We start from the raw sequence: 27,661 nt of genomic DNA on the forward strand, positions 1-27,661 counted from the left end.
ACTGAGCTGTTTGTAGATAACATGGCCTTTCCCAGAAACTTTGGCTATTTATGTGATACTTGAGACTCAGAGTTAGAGCGCTGGAGTTATGAAAGTCAGCACTACCTATCCCATACAGGAACTGTTAAGTTGAAAAATGAACAGATATTGAGTAGAGGTATGAATGAAGTTATCTGGATAGGACTAAGGTATATCAGAAGACTGGGTAAAGGATGACATCGTCCATGTTTTAAAACTTCAACTTGTGTGTGAGACTAATGGGAGAGTTCCTATTTAACGTGTATGGTCAGTGTATTAGTTAGGGTTCTCTAGAGAAACAGAATCAACAGGGAACACTTGCAAATATAAAATTTATGAAAGTGTCTCATGTGACCGTAGGAATGCAGAGTCCAAAATCCACAGGGCAGGCTGCGAAGCTGATGACTCCAATGGATGGCCTGGATGAACTCCACAGGAGAGGCTCACCAGCCAAAGCAGGAATGCAACCTGTCTCCTCTGAGTCCTCCTTAAAAGGCTTCCCATGATTGGATTTAGCATCACTAACTGCAGAAGACACTCCCCTTTGGCTGATTACAAATGGAATCAGCTGTGGACGTAGCTGACGTGATCATGACCTAATCCTATGAAATGTCCTCATTGCAACAGACAGGCCAGCGCTTGCCCAATCAGATGAACAGGTACCACAACTTGGCCAAGTTGACACCTGTCCCTAACCATGACAGTCAGTTTAGTTAATACTTTAAGTACATGGACTCTTAAATAGGGCATGAGGTTTTGTTGGTTTGTTCAGGTTAGTGTGATACTTCAATAAATCCCAGAGAGATATGGACAGTGAATAAAGAAGTATTTGCAAAGTCCCCTTGGGGGAATGGGGAAAAAGGGGGTAATTTTCAACTTCCTCATTTGAAGAATTTCTGATATTCTAGCAAGCAGTGGGGACAACCAAATCAATAGGTTGAGCCCTCAATCTTGGGGGTTGCGCCTATGAAACTTATTTCTGCAAATGATAGGCTAGGCCTACTTAAAATTAGGCCTACATTTCTTGCCTGCCATGCTGGAGACCCAGGTTCGATTCCCAGTGCCCACCCATGCAAAAAAAAAAAAAAAAAAAAAACAACCTGAGAGTCACCCGCAAAGAACCATTTTTGTTGCTCAGATGTGACCTCGCTCTCTGAGCGGACAAAAGAAGTAAACACACTGCCCTCCCCCTCTATGTGGGACCGGAATAAACCTCCCTGGTTTCACAGTGGGACAGAAATCCGGGGATAGCTGGGATCCAGCATCAAGGGATTGAGAAAACCTTCTTGACCAAAAAGGGAAAGAGAAATGAGAAAATAAAGTGTTAGTGGCTGAGAGATTTCAAACAGAGTCAAGAGGTTATACTGGAGGTTATTCTTAAGCATTATATAGATAGCCCCTTTTTAGTTTATGGTGCACTGGAGTGGCTGGAGGGAAGTACCTGAAACTGTAGAGCTGTGTTCCAGTAGCCTTGTTTCTTGAAGATGATTGTATAATGATACAGCTTTCACAATGTGACTGTGGGATTATGAAAACCTTGTGTCTGATGCTCCTTTAGCTGGAGTATGGACAGATGAGTAAAAAAATATGGATAAAAAAAGACAAATAATAGGGGGAACAAAATTTAAAATAAATTGCGTAGATGGAAATACTAGAGGTCAAAGAGAAGGAGGGGTGAGGGGTTTGGTACATATGAGTTTATTCTTTTTTTATTTCTTTTTCTGGAGTGATGCAAATGCTCAAAAAAAATTATCGTGGTGATAAATACACAACTATGTGATGATTTTGTGAGCCACTGACTGTATACCATGTATGAAATATTTGTACGTTAAGAATGTTTGTATGACTCTCTCTCCGCCGGACCGCCGCGCGGCGCACGCGCCCCGCAGCAGCCGAGCCGCCCGGCCTCCCTACCCCCTCTCTCTCTCCGCCGGACCGCCGCGCGGCGCACGCGCCCCGCAGCAGCCGAGCCGCCCGGCCTCCCTACCCCCTCTCTCTCTCCGCCGGACCGCCGCGCGGCGCACGCGCCCCGCAGCAGCCGAGCCGCCCGGCCTCCCTACCCCCTCTCTCTCTCCGCCGGACCGCCGCGCGGCGCACGCGCCCCGCAGCAGCCGAGCCGCCCGGCCTCCCTACCCCCTCTCTCTCTCCGCCGGACCGCCGCGCGGCGCACGCGCCCCGCAGCAGCCGAGCCGCCCGGCCTCCCTACCCCCCTCCTCCCCCCCCCTCCTCCCCCTCCTGCTCCGGCTGCTCTCCAACCAACACGGTGCCCTCTTCCCCCGCCTTCACCGTGCTCCTCCGCCACCAGCCTCGACAGCCTTGCCGCCCTCACCTTTCCTCCTCCAGAACAACTACTGGGGGAGTGGAGATAATACAGAGCAGCTCCCGGAGCCACGAGGGAAATCAAAGGGACAGCGTACTCCATCCTGGAACGGCTGACTATCTGGGAGAACCAGCTCCGGTGAGATCACCAAGGGGCACGGGCTTTCCTGGGTGGGACAGCAAGCGACCGGAGTCCCTCCCTTCCACCTTCCCAGGCCAGCTGGTAGAATTGGACAGGCGGTCCCCTTAGGCCGCGGCGGCTGGTGCCCCCACCACACGAGGCCCCCCGGAACAACTGAGATAGTTGGGTCGGAAATCCCCAGACTGCAGAGAACAGTGACCGGGGGATCCCTTCCAAACACGTGACTCCCCCGTCGGCTGGGAGCAGTGCACTCTCCCGGGCTGCGACAGCTGGCGCCCTCCCGCCACGCTTGGTGCCCCGGGCCGACTAGCTAGTTTGGCCGGACGCTCTCCTGTGCTGCGACAGCCGGCGACCCTCCCCGCGTTTGGAACCCCGGGCCGGCTGGCATTCTTCCGGGACGCTTCGGTTGCCGGGCCTCCCCTACGGCGAGAGTTTTCCAGAGTTGAGGGACCCACAGCAACTTTCGCTGGTGGAACCCACAGACAGGCGTGTGCCACGTGTGCCACCTACTGGGCAGGATAGGAAGAACAGATCCCAGAGACTGCGCAGAAAAATCTTTCAACCTGTAGGGTCGAACACCCGGGGAAATCTGACTAAATGCCCAGACGCCAGCAGAAGATAACGGATCACGCTCAGAAAATTGAACATATGGCCCAGTCAAACGAAGAAACCAATAGTTCAAATGAGATACAGGAGCTGAAACAACTAATGCTGAATATACGAACAGAAATGGAAAACCTCTTCAAAAACGAAATCGATAAATTGAGGGAGGACATGAAGAAGACATGGGCTGAACATAAAGAAGAAATAGAAAAACTGAAAAAACAAATCACAGAACTTATGGAAGTGAAAGATAAAGTAGAAAAGATGGAAAAAACAATGGATACCTACAATGACAGATTTAAAGAAACAGAAGATAGAATTAGTGATTTGGAGGATGAAACATCTGAACTCCAAAAAGAAACAGAAACTATCCGGAAAAGAATGGAAAAATTTGAACAAGGTATCAGGGAACTCAAGGACAATGTGAACCGTACAAATATACGTGTAGTGGGTATCCCAGAAGGAGAAGAGAAGGGAAAAGGAGGAGAAAAACTAATGGAAGAAATTATCACTGAAAATTTCCCAACTCTTATGAAAGACCTAAAATTACAGATCCAAGAAGTGCAGCGCACCCCAAAGAGATTAGACACAAATAGGCGTTCCCCAGGACACTTACTAGTTAGAATGTCAGAGGTCAAAGAGAAAGAGAGGATCTTGAAGGCAGCGAGAGAAAAACAATCCGTCACATACAAGGGAAACCCAATAAGACTATGTGTAGATTTCTCAGCAGAAACCATGGAAGCTAGAAGACAGTGGGATGATATATTTAAGTTACTAAAAGAGAAAAACTGCCAGCCAAGACTCCTATATCCAGCAAAATTGTCCTTCAAAAATGAGGGAGAATTTAAAACATTCTCAGACAAAAAGTCACTAAGAGAATTTGTGACCAAGAGACCAGCTTTGCAAGAAATACTAAAGGAAGCACTAGAGTCAGATACAAAAAGACAGAAGAGAGAGACATGGAGAAAAGTGTAGAAAGAAGGAAAGACAGATATGATATATATAATACAAAAGGCAAAATGGTAGAGGAAAATATTATCCAAACAGTAATAACTCTAAATGTCAATGGACTGAATTCCCCAATTAAAAGACATAGACTGGCAGAATGGATTAAAAAACAGGATCCTTCTATATGCTGTCTACAGGAAACACATCTTAGACCCAAAGATAAATATAGGTTGAAAGTGAAAGGTTGGGAAAAGATATTTCATGCAAACAACAACCAGAAAAGAGCAGGAGTGGCTATACTAATATCCAACAAATTAGACTTCAAATGTAAAACAGTTAAAAGAGACAAAGAAGGACACTATATACTAATAAAAGGAACAATTAAACAAGAAGACATAACAATCATAAATATTTACGCACCGAACCAGAATGCCCCAAAATACGTGAGGAATACACTACAAACACTGAAAAGGGAAATAGACACATATACCATAATAGTTGGAGACTTCAATTCACCACTCTCATCAATGGACAGAACATCTACACAGAGGATCAATAAAGAAATAGAGAACCTGAATATTACTATAAATGAACTTGACTTAACAGACATTTATAGGACATTACATCCCACAACAGCAGGATACACCTTTTTTTCAAGTGCTCATGGATCATTCTCAAAGATAGACCATATGCTGGGTCACAAAGCAAGTCTTAACAAATTTAAAAAGATTGAAATCATACACAACACTTTCTCGGATCATAAAGGAATGAAGTTGGAAATCAATAATAGGCGGAGTGCCAGAAAATTCATAAATACATGGAGGCTCAACAACATACTCCTAAACAACAAGTGGGTCAAAGAAGAAATTGCAAGAGAAATTAGTAAATACCTAGAGGCAAATGAAAATGAAGACACAACATATCAAAACTTATGGGATGCAGCAAAGGCAGTGCTAAGAGGGAAATTTATTGCCCTAAATGCCTTTATCAGAAAAGAAGAAAAGGCAAAAATGCAGGAATTAACTGTCCACTTGGAAGAACTGGAGAAAGAACAGCAAACTAATCCCAAAGCAAGCAAAAGGAAAGAAATAACAAAGATTAGAGCAGAAATAAATGAAATTGAAAACATGAAAACAATAGAGAAAATCAATAAGGCCAGAAGTTGGTTCTATGAGAAAATCAACAAGATTGATGGGCCCTTAGCAAGATTGACAAAAAGAAGAAGAGAGAGGATGCAAATAAATAAGATTAGAAATGAAAGAGGAGACATAACTACTGACCTCACAGAAATAAAGGAGGTAATAACAGGATACTATGAACAACTTTACGCTAATAAATACAACAATTTAGAAGAAATGGACAGGTTCCTGGAAAGACATGAACAACCAACTTTGACTCAAGAAGAAATAGACGACCTCAACAAACCAATCACAAGTAAAGAGATTGAATTAGTTATTCAAAACCTCCCTAAAAAGAAAAGTCCAGGACCAGACGGCTTCACATGTGAATTCTATCAAACATTCCAGAAAGAATTAGTACCTACTCTCCTCAAACTCTTCAAAAAAATCGAAGCAGAGGGAAAACTACCTAATTCATTCTATGAAGCCAACATCACCCTCATACCAAAACCAGGCAAAGATATTACAAAAAAAGAAAACTACAGACCAATCTCTCTAATGAATACAGATGCAAAAATCCTCAATAAAATTCTAGCAAATCGTATCCAGCAACACATTAAAAGAATTATACATCATGACCAAGTAGGATTCATCCCAGGTATGCAAGGATGGTTCAACATAAGAAAATCAATTAATGTAATACACCATATCAACAAATCAAAGCAGAAAAATCACATGATCATCTCAATTGATGCAGAGAAGGCATTTGACAAGATTCAACATCCTTTCCTGCTGAAAACACTTCAAAAGATAGGAATACAAGGGAACTTCCTTAAAATGATAGAGGGAATATATGAAAAACCCACAGCTAATATCATCCTCAACGGGGAAAAATTGAAAACTTTCCCCCTAAGATCAGGAACAAGACAAGGATGTCCACTATCACCACTATTATTCAACATTGTGTTGGAAGTTCTAGCCAGAGCAATTAGGCAAGAAAAAGAAATACAAGGCATCAAAATTGGAAAGGAAGAAGTAAAACTATCACTGTTTGCAGACGATATGATACTATATGTAGAAAACCCAGAAAAATCCACAACAAAATTACTAGAGCTAATAAATGAGTACAGCAAAGTAGCAGGCTACAAGATCAACATTCAAAAATCTGTAGCTTTTCTATACACTAGTAATGAACAAGCTGAGGTAGAAATCAAGAAACGAATCCCATTTACAATCGCAACTAAAAGAATAAAATACCTAGGAATAAATTTAACCAAAGAGACAAAAAACCTATATAAAGAAAACTACAAAAAACTGTTAAAAGAAATCACAGAAGACCTAAATAGATGGAAGGGCGTACCGTGTTCATGGATTGGAAGACTAAATATAGTTAAGATGTCAATCCTACCTAAATTGATTTACAGATTCAATGCAATACCAATCAAAATCCCAACAACATATTTTTCAGAAATAGAAAAACCAATAAGCAAATTTATCTGGAAGGGCAGGGTACCCCGAATTGCTAAAAACATCTTGAGGAAAAAAAACGAAGCTGGAGGTCTCGCGCTGCCTGACTTTAAGGCATATTATGAAGCCACAGTGGTCAAAACAGCATGGTATTGGCATAAAGATAGATATATCGACCAATGGAATCGAATAGAGTGCTCAGATATAGACCCTCTCATCTATGGACATTTGATCTTTGATAAGGCAGTCAAGCCAACTCACCTGGGACAGAACAGTCTCTTCAATAAATGGTGCCTAGAGAACTGGATATCCATATGCAAAAGAATGAAAGAAGACCCATCTCTCACACCCTATACAAAAGTTAACTCAAAATGGATCAAAGATCTAAACATTAGGTCTAAGACCATAAAACAGTTAGAGGAAAATGTTGGGAGATATCTTATGGATCTTACAACTGGAGGTGGTTTTATGGACCTTAAACCTAAAGCAAGAACACTGAAGAAGGAAATAAATAAATGGGAGCTTCTCAAAATTAAACACTTTTGTGCATCAGAGAACTTCATCAAGAAAGTAGAAAGACAGCCTACACAATGGGAGACAATATTTGGAAATGACATATCAGATAAGGGTCTAGTATCCAGAATTTATAAAGAGATTATTCAACTCAACAACAAAAAGACAGCCAACCCAATTACAAAATGGGAAAAAGACTTAAACAGACACCTACCAGAAGAAGAAATACGGATGGCCAAGAGGCACATGAAGAGATGCTCAATGTCCCTGGCCATTAGAGAAATGCAAATCAAAACCACAATGAGATATCATCTCACACCCACCAGAATGGCCATTATCAACAAAACAGAAAATGACAAGTGCTGGAGAGGATGCGGAGAAAGAGGCACACTTATTCACTGTTGGTGGGAATGTCAAAGGGTGCAACCACTGTGGAAGGCAGTTTGGCGGTTCCTCAAAAAGCTGAATATAGAATTGCCATACGACCCAGCAATACCATTGCTAGGTATCTACTCAAAGGACTTAAGGGCAAAGACACAAACGGACATTTGCACACCAATGTTTATAGCAGCGTTATTTACAATTGCAAAGAGATGGAAACAGCCAAAATCTCCATCAACAGAAGAGTGGCTAAACAAACTGTGGTATATACATACGATGGAATATTATGCAGCTTTAAGACAAGATAAACTTGTGAACCATGTAATAACATGGATGGACCTAGAGAATATTATGCTGAGTGAATCCAGCCAAAAACTAAAGGACAAATACTGTATGGTCCCACTGTTGTGAACGGACATTCGAGAATAAACTTGAAATATGTCATTGGTAACAGAGTTCAGCAGGAGTTAGAAACAGGGTAAGACAATGGGTAATTGAAGCTGAAGGGATACAGATTGTGCAACAGGACTAGATACAAAAACTCAAAAATGGACAGCACGATAATACCTAATTGTAAAGTAATCATGTTAAAATACTGAATGAAGCTGCATCTGAGCTATAGGGTTTTTTTTTTGTTTTTGTTTGCTTGTTGGTTTGTTTGTTGTTGTTGTTTTTTACTATTACTACTACTTTTATTTCTTTTCTTTATATTGACATTTTATATCTTTTTCTGTTGTGTTGCTAGTTCCTCTAAACTGATGCAAATGTACTAAGAAACAATGATCATGCATCTATGTGATGATGTTAAGAATTACTGAGTGCATATGTAGAATGGTATGATTTCTAAATGTTGTGTTAATTTCTTTTTTTTCTTTCCGTTAATAAAAAAAAAAAAAAAAAAAAAAAAAGAATGTTTGTATGTTGTTTTATCAGTAAAAATATTTAAACAAAAACAAATAAAAAGAAGCCAAGCTCAGCCTAAAGGAACACAACTGAGATTTTAGCTGCCCACCAACTCAAGGAAGACAGTATCTGGAGTTTGAGTCCAGCCAAATTTACTGCCTACAAACACAAGCAAACAAAACATCATCAACATTCTTCAAGAGGACAGAACACAATCTAGAGTGCCTACAGTGTATCACTCACAAAACCCCAGAGGCACGTAAAGAAACAGCAGAACACAACCCCTACAAGGAGAGGAGAGAGGATCCCTGAGGAGCAAGCCTGAGCTGACCCACACACTGGAACCAGCTGGCTCATTAAGTGGCTATTATCACTATACCCAAGAACACAGAGGAAAATATGTGATAAGAAAACTAACAGGATATCCCAGCAGAGAAAGAGAAACTATGAAAAGTAACCAGATGAAAACTCTTGAACTAAAAAATCTGACATCCAAACAAAAACATCCACTGGATGGGTTTACAGGAGTTCCGTGATAAAGAGGGCTCAGTGACCTTGAGGACGGGCCAGGAGAAAGTGTCCAGTCTGAAGGCAGAGAGAGAGATTTGGGGAAAAAAATGAACCAAGCTTCAGGGATCCATGGGACTGAAGTCCCAGAAGGAAAGAGAATGACAGAAAAAATTTGAAGGAATAAAGGCTGAAATTTTCCTAAATTTGGTAAAAGGCAAAAACTTACAAATATGAACAGTAAGTTCAGAGAATGCCAAACAAGATAAACTCAAGAAAACAACACATGGACATGTCACAGAGAGAGGACACCGAGGGGCCACAGGGCCATGGCACTCTGCAAGGACAGGCTCCACACACCGATGGTGGCAGACTTCGCATCCGGCAGGAAAGCACTGCTGACAAAGAACCCTCCACACCCAGTGAAGCTATGCTCCAACAACAAGGCTAAAGCAAGGCATTCTTTGATAAAAGAAAACTAAGAGGAAAAAAAGAAACTAAGCAGAGCTGCACTACAAAAATACTGAAGAAAATGCTCCAGACTAAGGGGACACAAAAGAAACCTCAGCCCAGGAAGGAATGAAACGCTCTGGAAATGGTAAAGTTGTGAGTAACTATAAAAAACTGTTTTTTTCTATTAATTAAAAAAAATACAGGGCAGTGCAATGGTGGCTCAGTGGCAGAATTCTTACCTGCCATGCCAGAGACCCAGGTTCGGTTCTGAGAGCCTGCCCATACCAAAAAAATATTCATCTTCATAAAATGGCTGGAATCATTGGTGGGGGTGATGTGCATGAGGTAACCAGAGCATAAGGGCCGAGGGTGCACGGCACAGAGTTAAGGGAACTGCAATCCTACAGCAACCCTGAAACACAACAAGGCAACGAGGTGAGCGGAAGAGAAAAAGTAGAATGTTCCGATTCCACCGACAGGAAAAGATAGGAAAAAGTAATCAATGGTGGGGACCAAAGCAGAAGAGGTGGCAGCACAGGGGGCTGAGGGTGGGGACAGACCGTAACAGAGCCTGAGAGGTTTCGGAGCCACAGGACCACTCCATAGCTTGGTAGGTTTGTGTTACTCAGCTTCATGCAAACGTCAAAACTCAATGGTAAAAAGCCTACAATCTATCCACTTCACTAATGTAAACTATATGAAAATTTAAAGCACACAAAATACTGAACTGCAGCACTGAGGAATATCAATGATAAGTTTTTGTACTGAATGAATAAAAATGAGTAACTGGGGTGGGGGTGGGGGTGGGGGTGGGAGAAGAACCATGTTACCAAGACAACAGATGCCAAGCAAGTGGTCAGCACTGAGGCCGGGGTGGCCATGCCATGGGCAGGGCAGCAGAAGCTGGGACGCCATCACCCTCTACAGCTACGAGTCATACAGAGTGGGAGGCACCTTTTTTCTTCATGTTTCATATTCTTCAGTTCTTCCTCTCATTTTTAATGAGGTGGTAAAAAATATATAATTTTGGCATCACATAATTGAAATATCCACTTAATTTCATCTTTGGCAAATTAACTTCTCTTTTTCTGCTTTCTCATTGCTAAAATGAAGACAAAAATAGCACCTAACTCCTTGAGTTACAGGGATGGAATAAGCTGATACACGCCACTGAAAACAGTGCTTTGCACATGGCAAACATGAACTGTCACCTCAGGCCTCCACCCTTCTTTCTGACCAGCTATTCTCTACTCGCCTCTTTATCAGTAATTCTGAAAGGAAAAAAATCCCTTTGCTAAACTGGCCTCCCCAATACAAATATTAGTAGACTGCTTGAACCTCGTACTTATTCTTTAGGGAGAAAAAACCCCACAAATCAGAAATTTGCTCTCAGAAAGCGGCTCTGGCAAGGCCACCCTGCGGGAGCCCGTGGGCAGGGCTGAACCTGCGGGGAGGGCTGGCCCCAGCACACGACACTCCTCCACCACCACCGCAGGGCAGTCCTTTTAAAACAGTTCCGTAACTTCACTAGTTTTATGATAGCTAGGCTGTCAGCACTATTCCCAAGCCTCTAAATTGTATTAAAATGTCCAAAACGGATGGAGGAGGAGGGACTGTTTTCCCCAAAAACTGCTCTTCCTGTTTCAAAACATGTTTGTTCTTTCTTCCAGTCTGGATGATCATATTTCTGAAGTTGTTCCTATCCATACATGTTTTAATTAGATTTATGTGAATCACTAAGAAGCTACGTTTGTGAGGACACAGAAATTTCATTCTAGTAATTCTACTCAATTTTTTACATAAAAGCCCCAAATAATTACGAAAGGAATCCCAAGGCGCCCTCCTCCTAATTAACCCGACATAGCTGTTGGAAGTGTAAGAGAAATACAAAGTGAGTCTTAACTGGAACAAGTCACGGTCCTCCAGGCTCCTGCCTTTCCACAGCACACTAAGATATCTAGGCTTCAAGATTTAAGACTTTGGAAACATTAAAGGGACAGAGTTAAAGCGCTCCTACTCTGAGAACTAAACAGACCGCTTTGACAACGGGCTCATCTGGGCACACCCCGCAGCAGGGGCCGACCAGGGCACCCCAAGGCCCCTGGCTTTCCCCGACTACCTGTCTGACTGCTCATAAACCTGCTTTGTAATCTGGATAATGTAAAACAAAAATCATGTTCAGAGACATGCTCCTTTCTCCCAAGGAAAGTTCTTACGTGCCAGCTTCTGAAAAGTTTATTTTATTTTATTTTAACATTTGTTTCCCCTATTATTTATTTTTGTTCCATATGTTCTACTCATCTGTTGACAAGGTAGAAAAAAGGAGCATCAGACACAAGGTTTTCACAATCACATAGTCACATTGTGAAAGCTATATCATTATACAATCATCTTCAAGAAACGTGGCTACTGGAACACAGCTCTACATTTGCAGGCAGTTCCCTCCAGCCTCTCCATTACATTTTGGATAACAAGGTGATATCTACTTAACGTGTAAGAATTACCTCCAGGATAACCTCTGGACTCTGGAATCTCTCAGCCACTGACACTTTGTCTCATTTCCCTCTTCCCCCTTTCCTGGAGAAGGTTTTCTCAATCCCTTCATGCTGAGTCTCAGCTCATTCCAGGATCTCTGTCCCACATTGCCAGGAAGGTCCACACCCCTGGGGGTCATGTCCCATGTAGACAGGGGGAGGGCGGTGAGTCTGCTTGTTGTGTTGGCTGGAGAGAGAGGCCACATCTGAGCAACAGAAGAGGTTCTCCTGGGGGTGACTCTCAGGCCTAATTTATTTTTTTTATGATTTTTTATTAATTAAAAAAAAATTACAAGAAAGAAACGCAAACATCCCCAATATATGCTCATTCCATTCTACATATATAATCAGTAATTCATCAGGCCTAATGTTAAGTAGGCTTGGCCTATCTTTTGTGGGGTTAAGTTTCATATCAACAAACCCTAAGACTGGGGGCTCAGCCTGTAGCTTTGGTTGTCCACACTGCTTGTGAGAATATCAAGAATTCAACTTGGGGAGGTTGAATTTACCCCCGTTCTCACCCCAGTGAAAAGTTTATTTTAAAAATCAAGAGTAAAAAAGGAGAAGACAGAAAGTAGGTAAAAATTCATGGGGTTCCACAGCTAACACACAAGAAACATAAAGTCACTGGATCAAGCCTGCTGAGCAGAGTACAGTGTTGATAACATGTTCCTGAGATGGCCACAGAGAGCACGAGGAATAAAATGTTCTCATCACGGTGACTCGTCATAACCGCCCCAAGCCTCCCTCTACTCCATGGCGCTCCTGTTAGGCAGGTGTCAGGAGAAGAGACCGCCGGTGTCCTCACACACGTGGCACCTCCTCAGAAAGAAACGGGAAGGAACGTACTATTCCACGGTGAGGTGGGGTCCAGGGCAGGAGGGTGCAGACGTGCCAAGGGCGGGCGTGTCTGTTCTCTCCAGACTGAGACAACAGCACCTGTGCAGGCTCGGAGGAGAGCGCAGGGAAATGGAGTGATGCAAATAAATGGCCCAGCAGCCAGACAGTAAGGACCTGCCTCCTGGCTGCCATGGAAACTGCTGCTGGAGGGTAAAAGCAAGGTAAAAGGGAGTTCAGGAGGTCTGAGGAGACCAGACCTAGGTCAAGGTCAGGAGTCAGGCATGCCACTATTATTATTTCTACAAATAGTTAAGGGACCAAAGTTTCTGAATGAGTTAATGAAAGAATAGCTACTGAGTTCTTTCTTGTAGACTTGACAAACAACATAAGGCTAGCTCTGAAAGACCGCCATTCGCTTACATCCCAGCATACGTCCCTGTCTCGGGAAAGGGCAGGCCCCGTGGGCCTAGGGTTACACTGGTTCCCCAAAGACTCTTTAATCTAGACCCCAGCTCCGTGGCAAGAGCCCCAAAGCTGAAGTCTGCCTAAACAGACACACACCACACGTGCAACCACCTTGCCCAGTGTGCTGGGGAGTGGGGAGAGAAACGAATTGGAGCTGCGGCAGCGTCTATGGAGAACAAATCTATTAGGCTAGTTAGGATGGACTGGACATGGGGCCAAATGGGTAGAGGGCATGAAAAACAGGTTGGAATAAATGAAAGGCTTGAGGTTCTGGCTTGCAGGAGACAGGGACTAAAGGACGGCATGTCAAAGAACAGACACACTGAGCTACCTGGGTGACCTTCGGTTGAGCTTAATGTCTACTCGGTTACAGGGATTTTGGAATCTTCAGTGAAACTAGCAAAAGCACAGCCGAAGTTTCGTGAATCATGGAGTAAAACAAAAGAGAAGAAGAAAGGAAGAAAGAAGTCCAAGGACTATCATCATCAAAAGGACAGGAAAGGAAAGAAACTCTGAATGACCAAAGACACTGAAAACGAATACACAGAGATGCCTGAGAGCAGCAGGCTGAGCGCTCAGAAGGCTGGGGGGTTCGGCCCAAATGCCCAGGCCACACCATCTGCGGGAGGCACCTGACACCCATACCTGCATACAGAAGACTCTCCACGACACCCATAAGGATCCAACGTGCAGGAAAACCACAGAAGGAATGAAAGATAAAGTAAAAGATACGGTCTGCAAATTACTCAGTGAATCTGGCAAATAAGACGTCATTCCAGTAAAGACACCAGTGGAACAGAATAAAAAATCCAGAGGTAAACTGAAATACAAATGGGCACCAGAGTATATGACAAACGATATTTCAAATCAGTAAGGGAAAAAGATGGCTTATTCAGCAGATGGCTTAGGGACAAAAGGGTAGTCATCTGGAAAAAATAAGGCTAGCTGTGTACCTTTTACCAAAATAAATTCCAGATGGATCAAAGATTTCAATGTAAAAAGTGAAACCACAGAAGTTCCTATACCAGAACACATCACAGGGAAATATTTTTATAGAGTAAGCAGGAAAGACATAAAATCCATAAGCCATAAAAGAAAAGACACATTCAACATTAAAAAAACAAATAAACAAAAAAAACAGAATGACCTAGTCAAAAGACAAGATAAAAAAACAATAAACAAGTATTTGAACACATGTTGCAGACACCATGAGAACAAATTCTCTGAAACTTAGAACTGAAAGCAAGCAAGAGAGAAAAGAAAAAAAGACCAACAACCCCACAGAAATGGACAAAGAATATGGAGGGCTCACCAAAAATAGATAAATAAAATAGCTCACCTGGAAAAATATTCAGCCTCATTCATAAGAATACCAAATAAAACGATGCTACACTGGAATATATTTTCCACCTAGCTGAACAGCGAAGACCACTGAATTGGCTAACTCACCCTGCTGACCAGAGGTCCGAGGAGAGGGGTGTCTTAAATACAGCTGCAGAAACTTGGTGGGAATTTAAAAAGGCAATTAATTACAAATGCACATGCCATTTAACCCACCATCAATTCCACTTCCAGGGTTCTAGTCTACAGATACACTCACCCAAATGCGAAATGACACCCTCATGGACAGGTATTCAGTTATGCACTGTCCATAATCAAAGCTGGGAACAAAGTGTCCACTAGAGATTGAGTAAATAACTCAGCACACACACACCCAAGGCAGAGGGAGAAGAAAACCGAGGCTGATCCGGAAGCCTCACCTGGTGAGACCACCAGAAGGAAAGGAAGCAAGGGTCAGGCTGTGCGCCAGAGTAAGACTCTGTGGCACACTCCTGAGCACACAGCCTCTCTGGAAGGCTATCCCAGGAACTGGCAGCACGGTTATCTCCAGAGAGGGGGCTAGATGGCTGGGGAAGAGCATAAGAAACCAGTGTTTCAGATGTGAAACAAAAGTTACCAATACTCACCTAAAGGAAGAGAACACTGAACCTTCAAGTTTTCCGTGCGCCCTGACTGCGTTCTGGGGTGCAGTTTTATACTGAACATCCTTCGGTACCTTCTGAATTGCTTACCTCTGATCACGTTAACTATTATTTTTTTTTTTTGCTTTTTTTTTTAATTTTAATGTTTTCATTGTGAAATCTTCACACACATACAGCCCATCCACAGTATGTAATTAGTGACTCACAATATCTTCACATTGTTGTGTATTTATCACCATGATCATTATTAGAACATTTGCATCAACTCCAGAAAAAGAAAAAAGAAAAAATTTGTACAACCCATACATTTTACCCCTGGGCCCTCTCATAAACCACTAACGTTTTAATCCGCCCATTCTGTTAACCCTTATCCTTCTTATTATTTATTTATTTTCTTGGACATGTGCAGTTTTACCTCTGTTTTTCTTTTTTTTTCATGGGCAGGCTCCAGGAATCAAAACTGGGTCTCTGGCACACATGGCATGGCAGATGGAAATTCTGCCACTGAGCTACTGTCACACCACCCTACCTTTATGTTTTTACTCATCTGTCCATACCCTGAATACAAGGAGCATCAGACATAGGTTTTCTCAACCATATGGTCACACTGTAAAAGCTATATTGTTATATAATCATCTTTAAGAATCCAGGCTACTGGAACACAGTTTAACAATTTCAGGTACTTCCCTCTAGCCACTCCAATGCACCATAAAATGAAAAGGGATATCTGTATAATGCCTAAGAATAACCTCCAGAGTCACCTCTTGGCTCTGTTTGGAATCTCTCAGCCACTGAAACTTTATTTTGTCTCATTTCTCTCTTCTTTCTTTTGGTCAAGAAGGTTTTCTCAATTCCTTGATGCCAGGTCCCTGCTCATCCTGGGAGTTCTGTCCCATGTTGCCAGGGAGATTTACACCCCTGGAAGTCATGCCCCACGTAGAGGGAGGGCCGTGAATTCACCTGCCAAGTTGGCTTAGAGAGCGAGGCCACATCTGAGCAACAAAAAAGGCTCTCTGAGGGTGACTCTTAGGGATAATTATAAGTAAGCTTAACTTCTTCTTTGCAAGAATAAGTTGCATAGAGACCAACACCAAGATCGAGAGCTCAGTCTATTGAATTGGTTGTCCCCGCTGTTTGCGAGAATATAAGGAATTTCCAAGATGGAGACGTCTAAACCGCTCCTTTCTCCCCAGTTCCCCAAGAAAACTTTGCAAACACTTTTTTATTCTCTGCCCAAAATAACTTTGGTATATATCGGGGTATCACATTATCCTGTGTGAACCAACATGATCTTACACTCTATTTAAGATTCCAAGCAATTATGATGTTCAAATACACTGACCATACAAGTTAAATTAGACAATGAACTATCCAAAATATAAATTTTTGCACCAAATAAACATCTCTCCCTTTGGTCTCACACCGAAGTTGAAGTTTTAAAATACGGGCCATATCATCCTTTACCCTGTATTTATTTAAATGACCAGCTTCATTTAAATTTTTGTGTTAAGTTTAAAAGGTGCAGGCCCCCTTAATAAAAACTGTTTTAGTCAAAGTGGAAGCCTGGCTACCTTATATATCATTAAGAAAGTGGGGGGGGGGGGGCGGGGGGGTTATAGAATAGTATGCATGGTAAGATGCTACTCATAGTTAAATACATATAACGTTTTTAAAGAATATACAAATACATATTTATATACATACAAAAATGAATAGAAGGGTATACACACCAAATGGTTAGAAAATGGACAACACTGGAAAGTAGGGACGGGTTGTGAGAGGAGTGGGAGATGACTTGAATAAGAAGTAACAAGAGAAAACAATGGTCAAGAGACAAGGACAATGTTAAAGGACAGGGCTTTTTAATTAGAAAAGTTGAGGATTCACAAAACAATCACTCATTAAATGCAGGATTCCCCATATATTACCCCACCACCACCACCTTGCACTGGTGTGGAGCATTTGTTACAGCTGACAGTAGCATTTCTTACAATAATTGTACTATTGTTTCATAGTAATTTCCTTTGTTACAATGGATGAAAGATTACTAAAAAAAAATCATACTACTATCTAACATCCATGGTTTATGTTACGTGTATTTTTCCCACATCCACCCTATTATTAAGACCTTGCATCGGTGTCATATATGTGTTATAACAAATGAAAGAACATCTTATACTTGTACCGTTAACCCAGTCATCATCAGCAACAGGGTTCACTGCAAGCACACGGTCCTGTGCACGCACACAATCCTGTGCACGCACACAGTCCTGTGCACGCACACGGTCCTGTGCACGCATACAGTCCTATGTTTTATCTTTAGTAACATGATATATCCTAGAGTTGCCCCCTTTAACTACATTCACCTCTGCAGTTCAGTGCTGTTAATTATACTCACAATAACATGCTCCATAACCACCATCCATTTCCACATCTTTACCATCAGCCTAGTCAGAAACTAAGTTAAGACATTAGCTCCCATTCTCTAATCCCAATCTATCTCCTGGCAATTTATATTCTAGATTCTAACTCTATGAGTCTGCCTGTTACAATTAGACAATGATTTCCCATCAGTGAGCTCCTACAGTATTTGTCCTTCTGTGTCTGGCTTATTTCACTCAGCATAATGTCCTTGAGGTCCAGCCATGCTGTCGCATGCATAAGAACTTCATTCCTTTTAACAGCTGAATAATACTCCACTGTATGAACATGTCACATTTTCTTTATCCATCCATTGGCTGATGGACACTTGGGATGCTTCCATCCTTTGGCATTTGTGAATAATGCCATTATGAACACCATTGAATAAATATTTCGAATACCTGCTTGCGGTTCTGGGTATATACCTAGTAGCAGGATTGACAGGTCACAGGGTAGTTCTACACTTAGCTTCCTGAGAACCAACAGACCATTTTCCACAGCAGGTGTACCAAAATAGGAAGGGTTTTGTTTTGTTTAAAAGAAGAGACCCCTGAGCACATACACATGCCAAGTGGAGAAATCATGGGGGTCAAAGACTGGAGTGGGGGAGGGAAGGTCAAGACTTGGCAAAGTTCAGACTCCTGACCTGACAGTGTTCCGGAACAAACAGAATGACGTGACGAGAACCGAGGCAGAGGGACCACCTTTAGAAAGGAAAGCTTTTCCTCTGAGACAAGAAAAGAGAAAGTAAAAGTAAAGGTAGAGTTAAAGGCTCTAAATCCAATTTCAAAGGCTATTGGATTTGTCTACAAACCTGCAAAACATCTACCTACGATGCAAAACAAATGCTTAAAGGCAAATCCATGGGTGAGCAGCGCTGCAGGCAACACAGGGCTCCTTTCTGCAGTTGGACGATGTGGTCACAGTCCAGCTAAGTCTCCGTGTACCCCAGTTCAAGCCAGTCCTACGAATCAGGATCACACAACGTGAACAGCTGTTAGAGCCTCAATTATCTGAAAGATTCTGCCTTGTGTTTGTTTTCTCTTCACTCTAAATAACATCGGGCCTTTTAATGCCAAATGATACTAACGGCTAAAATTAACCTATTTTATAACTTGATTAGTTTCTAACTTTTTCACTTTTGATAGGGAATATGTTTCTATAATATTCTATATGTGTTATAGAATAACACAGTCTATAATGTGTTAGGTATCTCCAAAATCAAAACATCTTCAGAGACTGGGGGAAGTGAAACTACCCTGTGAAAACTAATTTCTGAACTGTGAAGTCAAAGCTAAAGTTCACAGTCAGAAAACCTTCACTATCTATAAACTAATTAGTGAACGTGCAGCAACATTTCTCACTTAAACAAACAAGGGGTTCACCCATAGGATAGTTTTCTAAAACTTGATCCATTTTAAACAGAAAAGAATACTGAAGTAGAGGTTATTTTTGCTAGGCATAACAAAAACATTTTCTTGATTTATTAACAGCCTCTAAGAAGGCCAGCAGATAACAAACAAAAATGTATCAGCAGAGCTCCTCCACTAACCTGCCTCTGGAATTCTAAGACTCATGTTAATCTGCTGGAAAATACTATTTTAATCCAAAATGTCCTCAATCCAAAAGAAAGGCAGATGAAGCATACAGAGCTGAAGAAAAAAGGGATAAAATGAAGCTAAATAAATGAGCTTCCAAAATTGCAGAAAACAAGACTAATGTCAATGTTTATCACCAATTATATCCAAACTTGTACAAATGACACGTGACCCACCATAAACTTTCCAGTTTCTACAACTATACTCCAGAACATGATATACATGGAGAGCTCAATAACTGTTTGTTGAGGTGAACCATGAAAGTGTGAACTCCCATGCATGGGAGCAAATGGCCTGAATTTAATGTGAGGGCAAAGGGCAGTAATTAAAGTGCCACATAACCCAAGCCATAAAACCAACACCTAACAGCGGTGCTACTGCCACTCCACCAAGATGAGCTTCAGTCTCCATCCTCAACGAACATGACAAAAAAGCGACTAAGAAAGTATCCCAGGGTGTCTCAATTCCTACCTAATATACTTCACTACACAATTAGAGAACACAGTTTTTCAAACCTACAAAAGCTGGCAAAAAAAAAAAAAAAAAAAACCTTTTAGGCTACGACATGCTGCATGGTCACAGATGAAGCAGCACACACAAAGACAACCAGGTGTGGTTGGAGAGCGTCAGTTCACGGATGGGCAGTTGGTTCCCAGCTGCCCAGAAAAAACAGAAAAGGAGCCTTCAGACCACAGCTCCTCCCTCAAGCATTAGCCGGGACAGCTCCCCACCAAGTCTGTGCTCCCCCAAGGCCAGATTACTTTTAACTACAACAGGCCAGGAGTTTAGGGTGAAAGCAGAAACCCAAAGAAGCCATTTATACCTCACACAATAACCACAGGACAAACTACCCAATGTCTCACCTCGGAACTGCAGATTTCAACAGCTTACGAACAGCAGGGAAGTAGAAGCTGCCGCTGGCCGTGGGCGAGAGGGAATGGCTACTAGCAGGGTTCGCTCCCCGCGCGGTGGAGACTGAGGAGCTCTGCGTTTACACAGTGCTGCGGTGGGGCCGTGTCTCCATGCTGTGTACAGGGCCCAGCAATCCACCCTGCAGGAGGGGGCCTGAAAAGGATGTTTTCCAGAGAGGGGGACAGTGGACGGTGTTCCAAAGACAACTTAAGTGTGAGGTGTAAGGGAATTAAAACAAACAGCGTATTGAGCACAAAGGAAAAAAGTCTGGAAGGGGGCATACGAAACAACCCAGAGGCCCATCAACAGGTGAGTGCAGGAAGGAAGCGTGTGCTGTGCGTGCAGTGGACGCGATGCAGCCACAACGGGGAGCAGGGGCGCACAACCGCCACAGCACGGGTGCACCCAGGTATCGCCGTGAGGGAAAGAGGCCAGACTCAAAACGCCATGTATCAAATGACTCCTTCGACATGAAATGTCTACAACAAGGAAATCGTAGTGTGGCTACCAGGGGCTGGCGGAAGAGGGTATGACGGCTAAATGGGACAGCGGTACTCTTTTAGGGGTGAGGAAAAGACTCTGAAATTAGTCAGTGGTGATGCTTGCAAAACTCCGTGATTACAGTAAAAATCAATGAAGCATGTGCCTTCAAAGTGTGAATTCTATATGGAATATGAGTTACATCTCAGGAAAGCTGTCATAAAAAAAAACGTATACCATAGCACATTATTACTGACACAAAGAAAAGATTACAAGGACAAACCTAAACTATTTCTAAAACTAAGGCTTTTTACTTAAATAGAATGGAGAGACAGAGGTTAAGTGCTAATCCACCCCATGTCAGCACTAGTCAGCACCCTAGCACTTCTGGTCTTAAGGGCTCAAGCCTACAACACCTGTCAGCCACTGCAGTGTAAAACCACTTCACGCTACCATCAGTTTTACTGACCTGAACACTCTCTGAAGGTAAAAAATGCCTATTTCACACTCCTCACACTTTTAAACCTCTAGAAATCCTCAAAGTAATGAGAATCTTTAAATAAAGACATAGTGCTGGTTCAGAGAAGCAATTGCAAATAATTATATCAGAAAATGCAGTTAAGAGAAGTAGAGCTTTAAGTAATTAAAAAACAAAATGACAGACGCCTCTATCTCTTAAATATAAACACGAAATCTCTAGGATCAAAGAGGCGAAAACTAAAAACAAAAGAAATGAAAACAGAGCTTTAATAGGGTTGCTTTTTTGCAATTACAACTGAACTGCAGAAACCCAGGTGACAAACAGGCTGAAACGCTAGGTTTCCTCTGAGCTGCCCACCACAGCGCAATGCCAGGCCCCACCTGCACAGCCGCAAAGGCACAGTGGGCAAACTGAATGAAACCAAGTTAACAGTGACAAAGGGGCGCAGGGGAGACAGTTATCTCACCGGTTCTGAAATAGGTAAGCACTGACCCCAACGCTGCTCATATGATAACCCTCTTTATCAAGGGTTCCTAGACTCTTCTGATATTCCAAGACTGAAAAAACTGTTAAATCCAAGTAGCTATTCAAAAATGAGTTTAGACAGCATTTACACTTCTGGCCAGGACTTAAATATCTCACTCCACAGAAAGTGCCTTGTTTCCAAAGTTAGTGCTCCTCTAATAAAGATGAACCCCAAATGCCTGGAGAGGGAAGGAGAAGGAAGCATTTCCTGAGCACTTGCTGGAGACTTGACATCTCAGAATTAGCCCAGGTGGGCAACGGCCCCTATGCTGAGAGGAGAGGCAGGAGACAGCTGGCGAGGGGTACGTGGGGGTGGGGGGTGGGGGGAGAGCACTGCTGGCCACCAATGGGGCAGGGCAGGCAGGCCCAGTTTAGACAAGCCCCTTCATCCAAGGAATATCATATATTTTTCCTTGCCAGAAAAGATATTTTTCTTCTAGATTTAGCTTGCTACCTCCACCAAAATAATCACCGTCTCCTGCTTTTGTAAAGTGATGCATTTGCACACACAGAAGAATTCCCTTCCAGAGTTGCTGGAGCTGCAACACCAGCCACAGAAGTCCCCAGTGCCGGCCCCTTAACCCAGGACGCCACAGAAGTCCCCAGTGCCAGCCCGAAACCCAGGACGCCACAGAAGTCCCCAGTGCCGGCCCGAAACCCAGGACCCACCGCATGAGGACTGAAACTCCATACAGAGGTTGGACAAGCCAGCCTCTCAAAGTCTACCAGGCTAGCTACAGACAAGCAAGCACCTTTTCTAGGAGCCTGTCTTTCATTTGCTTACGGCTGGCATGCATTTAAGAAAAAGCAAACCACTGTCTCGGAGGTAAATCTAACCAACAGAGATAGACATCAGTAAAAACCAACTGTATGGACCACAACCACTTCTTAAGAGGAAGAATGAAAAAAAAAAAAAAAGCCACAACCCAGCGTTGAAAGACAGCTTAAAAAAAAAACAAAACCAGCAATCCAGAGAGTTGCTCAGCCACTCCACAAAAGAAAAATCATAAAGTTTTACCTTCAAAAACCGTGACAGCGACGAAGGTGAAGACCTTGTCAAGAGGCGCTCAGCACCCTGGTCTGACAGCAGCCTCTCATTTCCAAAGAACACAGCTCCTGACTGAAACACCCGCTCCACACCTTTCTTTCTTGGAGGGTTTAGGAGTGCAGTTTTGGCACTGGGTAAAATGGGCTGTTAAAAATGAATTCCACCCACAAACACTTCGCACTCACACAGTTCTGAAACAATCAGACAACAGTTCAAGTTTCGAAGTGAGTAACTACGTGCCCTCCCGGTTTTCTCCAGGGACAGGTGATGTTTCACTCAAGCCAACGACCGCTGGGAGCTAAGGGGTGCCACACCCACGCCCTCGGGCGCACTGGGATCCCCCAGAAGCGCATTTCCCTTGCATTTAAGGCCGTAACGTTTTTTTCCCGTTTCTGTTACAGCTCTGGACAGCATCCTGGCGCGCGCGCACACACACACACACACACACACACACACACACACACACAGCTACACACCCGCGCGCACTCGCTGCGCGGCCACCACCTGCGAGGAAAATCGCAGCCGAGGGGCTCGGGGGCCGCGCCTCCCGCGGCGCAACCACGGCAGTCGGCGCCCAGCGCCCGAGGGTGCAGCGCGGCTCACCTCCGCTCCCCGCGGGCGGGCCCCAGCGTCGCCTTGCCACCCCCCGCCCGCAAGCCCGCCGACGCCGACAGGGGTCTGCAGGAACAGAGCAGCGCGCGCGGACCGGGGCGCGCCCCCCGCCCCCACCCAGCGCTCCCGCGGCGCGCACGCACCTTGTGGCAGGCCGGGCAGGTGGGCAGGCCGCCGCCGGGCGCGCTCTTGCCGCCGCCGCCGCCGCCGCTGAGACTGCTCTGGATCTGCGTGAGCTCCTGGCGCAGCACCTGCTTCTGGTGGAAGCTGAAGGCGGGGTGGTTGGAGGCCATGGTGAAGAGCAGCAGGAACTCATCACCCGTACGGCCCTCATTGAGCTGCAGCCCATAGTTGTGGATGATGGAGTCGATATGCGTGAGCGTGCGGTACAGCACGCCCGCCGCCTCGCGCTGCTCCGAGCCCAGCAGCGCCAGCGACACGAGCAGCTTGCTGCGCACCACCTCATCCGTCAGGTTGGTGAGGCTGCCCAGGTCGGCCGGGTTGTTGGCCTTGATCTCCGAGTCGCGCAGCGAGTGGTAGTCCTTGCGCGCCAGGTCCTCGAGGCACGAGCCGAGGAAACGCAGCTCCAGCGGGATGCACAGGTCCAGCAGGCCGCACAGGAACTCCACGCGCTGCGGCGACGGCAGCTCGGCGAACCAGCGGTACACGCCGTCCCTTTGCAGCGGGCCACGCTTCTCCACCATGCTGCCGCCCCCGCCGCGCCGCCAGCCCGGCCCGGGGGGCGCAGGGGCGGCCGGGGGCGCGCGCGCGGGACCCGGAGCCGAGGGCCGCGCAGCCCGGGTCGCGCGCGGGGCCGGGGCGGGCGCGCGCGGCGGCACGGGCGGCGGGGGCGGCGGCGGCGCAGGGCAGCCCCCCGCCAGGGGCCGGCGGCCGGGCGCGCGCGGGGCCACGGGGGGGGCGGCCCGGGGCGGCGGTGGCGAGAGGCCTGGGGCCCCTCGCTCACGGGGAGGGTCCTGCCCGGCGCCCGTGCCCAGCGGCGGCCGGTGCGCGGCGGCGGCGGCGGCTGCTCCTCGGCGTCGTCCGCGTCGTCGCCTGGGAGGCGACCGCCCCCATCTCCGCCTGAGCCGCAGGGTCTGTCAGTGCGGGCCGCCCCCCGACGGAGGCTCCCCGGCCATGCTGCCGCCGCGCGCGCGCCTCAGCAGAGGGCGGCCGTTAGCTCCGGCGCCCCGACTGTCTTCGCTGCGGGCCGCGGCGTCGCCTGGGGAGCGCCTCCGCGCAGGGCCGGCGCCGCGGGGCGGCTGGAGGGCGCTCGCGTCCGGGCGACGGGCGGAGGGATCTGCGCCGGGCCTCGCTTTCCAGCTGCGCGGACGGATCCGGACGGAAAGGCCGGCGCGACGCCGCCCGAGGAGCGGAGGGATCGCCGCGAGCCGGCCTGGGCGGCGGACTGGCGGCCGCGATGAGGCGCAAGTGGGCGGGGTGGCGGCCTCTCGCGACAGCCCGGGCCGGCCGGGGCCTCCCCCGCCGCTGATTGGCTCGGGCCGCCAGCTTCTTCGCCCGTGATTGTTCCGCTTCCCCAATCCGGGGCGCCCTCGCCGAGGCCACGCCCCCGTGGGGGGCGAACTGTGGAGCACGTTGGACCCGCCTCCTCCCGCTCCTCGGCTGCTCCGGAGAGGCGATTGGTCGGTGGAGTCCAACGAGGCCGAAAACCCGGGCTGGATCGCGGCTGGCTTTTGTTCCGCGGATTTGCGCGCGGCGCTGTTTTTCCGTGGAAGCCGGCAGGCGGCCTTCCTGTTTTATTCGTGAGCGTCACAAAGGGAGGAGGCTGGTGACTCGGAGGCGCTGCGGGAGGGGGCCTCGGGAGGCTCGGGCTTCAGGCCCAGCCCTGCCGTCGAGCGCTGTGTGACCTCGGGCCTCCCGCTTGGCCTCTCTGAGCCCAGGGGCCAGAGTGACGGCCCTGGGGGACTCACGAGGATGCCGTGAGCTCACAGAGGCCCGGGGCCAGGCGGCCCGGCCCGTGGGCCTGACCGGGCGAGGGAACGCAGCTGGCTGGGTCTGCGTGGGCCCAACTCGCCAAGTACCACCCCCCCACCCCCCCCACCCCCCCCCACCCCCCCACCCCCCCCCCACCCCCCCCACCCCCCCCCCACCCCCCCCACCCCCCCCACCCCCCCACCCCCCGTGCCTACCATTTCACAGGGGAGGAAGCCGGGCTCAGAGGACCGGATCCCCTCCTGCCCCAGCGTAGCTGCCTCATTCATCCGTTCAGCCCTGTGTGGGCCAGGGCTGCACCCCAACTGTGCCTTCCCTGCCCTCGGGCGCTGTTGAGGCAGAGCTGGCAAAAAGGGATTGAATCAGAGCACGGTTGAACGGTCCAGGCGCTAAGAGATTCCCAATAGTACCGTCTCCAGCCCTGGATCGTCAAAGTTGCAGGGAGCCACATTTGGGAAAGTGAAAAAGTAATTTGCCTCCCCCCTGCGCCCCACCCCCTCCCCCCACTCCTGGCACGTTTTGCCACAGGCACACCAGGTTCTTGATGGGAGCGGATATAGGAAGGAATCCAAGTGAGAGTCACTCACTCCCGGAGGGGTTAAATCAGGTGGGTGGGCAGCATGACCCAGGCTGCTTCCAATTGCCACCTTCCCCCTTTTTCCCCAATACGGACTAATTTCTATCCATAATTTAATCCGTATTCTCTCTGAGCTCACTTGTCCAAGTGATTCCAGAGAAAAACCCAGATTCCAGGATCTACGAGCTGATGAAGTGATGAAATGAAGAAACATAAAAATCAAGGCTGCTGGACTCCTCTGCCTTCTCTTGAGCCTGACTGGAGGTTCCTTAGTGGGGGTGGGGAGGTCTCAGGACGTTGTGGAGGGCTCTTCAGGCCAGCCCAGCCCTCTCCGCCTGGGTGACTTTGGGCCATTCACTTAATCTCTCTGAACCTCGGTCTCTTCATCGGTGGTAGAGAGCCAGGAACCCAGCCTCCCAGGAGGCAGCCAGGGTCTTGGAGATGTCCCCTGGAAGCCCTTCCTACCTGGGGGCACTGAGGCCTGAGTCCCAGCAGGGACTTGATAACTTTGTGACCGCCTTCTTGCCTCTTAGGTGCTATTTGCAACTTCATGTCACTTCACTCTGGCTCAATTTAATTCAAGTCAGCAGGTATGAAATCCCTACCTGGAAGACTAGACCCTCTAAGGGTTTTATTGGGGCCCCTAAAGTGAATGACACCCAGGCCTGAAGAAGCTGGCAGCCTGGATGCCCTCCCTCTGGAGCAAACAGGCCACACCTGGGCACATGGTTCCCGTCTGAGAGGCAGGCCAGGAGCTCCTGGGGAGAGTGTGGACTTGATGGCAAGGAGCTGTGGTCTCTCCCAGTACGATATTGGGCTTGGCTCTGGAACTCTGATGTTCCCTGCCTCTGCCGGGAGCTCCGCTTAGCAGCCTCCTGCTCCTGGGGCTATTTTGAGCATCTCACTTTCCCCTCCTCTGCAGGTAGAAAAGGTGACCCCGTGGGCGGCTCTCCACCTCTGCCTTTGCATCTGCTCCCTCCTCTTACAAAGCTCCCTGCAGCCCACGGACTCCAGCCGTGACCTTGCCAGAGTGTGGGGGAGGAGCAGAGTGGGGGCACATGGGATATGTTGGAAGGGTCAGGCGATCAGTTAAAGCCGAAAACTGGGCTACCCGTGGAAGGGAGGTGGTGCTGCGTGTGCAGACAGGGGAGGAGTCTGGGTAGACCACCAATAGGAAGGCACAGCCCAGGGCTGGGGGGACAGGGAGGGTACAGTGGGCCCTGCCCTCCGGGAGCTTGCAGTCCAGAGTGACTATGTCTGTGTCTGCATTTTTGTTCTCACCAAATTGGCCACCTCTGGGCTTCAGACTGGGGAGGAGAAAAGGAAACTGTCCCTTCCATTGGCCAGTACTGAGCATAAATTGATAATACTAATTTTTTAAGAAATGGATAAATAGATGGTAGGTGCTGGATGGATGAATTATGGATAGATAGATGCATAGGGAGAGATCCGGAGTGAGTTCTGAAGTTCACCACAAAGTCTCCAAACAAAAAAATAAAGAATGCAGATATAGTATTTCTGGAATGACTTCTTTTTTTTTCTTTTTTCAATGCTTTATGGCTGGTCACATTTCATTCTTTTTGCATGTGAGTATCCCTTTATTGCAGCACCATTTGTTGAATTTTTGTTTGTTTTGCTTACCTCTTTGTTTTTTGGGAAGTACATGAACCAGGAATCGAACCCAGATCTGTGGCATGGCGGGCGAGAACTCTACCACTGCACCGCCCTCACTAGCACCCCTGGAATGACTTCTGAGTCCGGGGTGGTGATGTTAGCTGGCTCACACACCCAGTGGGCAGTGACCTGGCCAAGACAAGAGGGGCCTGGAAGGCAGCCTGAGAGCTGAGACTGAGGCGTGGTGTAG

The 27,661-nt window shown here is 46.5% G+C and overlaps 1 protein-coding gene and 1 long non-coding RNA gene across 3 annotated transcripts in view; one reads left to right on the forward strand and one right to left on the reverse strand.

The window, feature by feature from the left end:
- ZCCHC14 (zinc finger CCHC-type containing 14) overlaps positions 1-23,991 on the reverse strand; it is a 106,966-nt gene extending 82,975 nt beyond the window's left edge. For both annotated transcript variants that reach the window (XM_077133244.1, XM_077133243.1), the window contains exon 1: positions 23,414-23,991. In XM_077133244.1, coding sequence (XP_076989359.1) covers positions 23,414-23,974 — 561 coding nt within the window. In that variant the 5' untranslated portion in view covers positions 23,975-23,991. The remainder of the gene's footprint in view (positions 1-23,413) is intronic.
- Positions 23,992-25,434: 1,443 nt separating this feature from the next.
- On the forward strand, positions 25,435-27,312 carry LOC143660409 (uncharacterized). The gene is made up of 2 exons (XR_013164021.1): positions 25,435-26,387; positions 26,720-27,312. It is a non-coding gene; the product is annotated as an uncharacterized LOC143660409 (long non-coding RNA).
- The last annotated feature ends 349 nt before the right edge of the window (positions 27,313-27,661 follow it).

This window comes from Tamandua tetradactyla, chromosome 16 (genome assembly GCF_023851605.1).
Source record: "Tamandua tetradactyla isolate mTamTet1 chromosome 16, mTamTet1.pri, whole genome shotgun sequence".
NCBI lineage: Eukaryota > Metazoa > Chordata > Mammalia > Pilosa > Myrmecophagidae > Tamandua > Tamandua tetradactyla.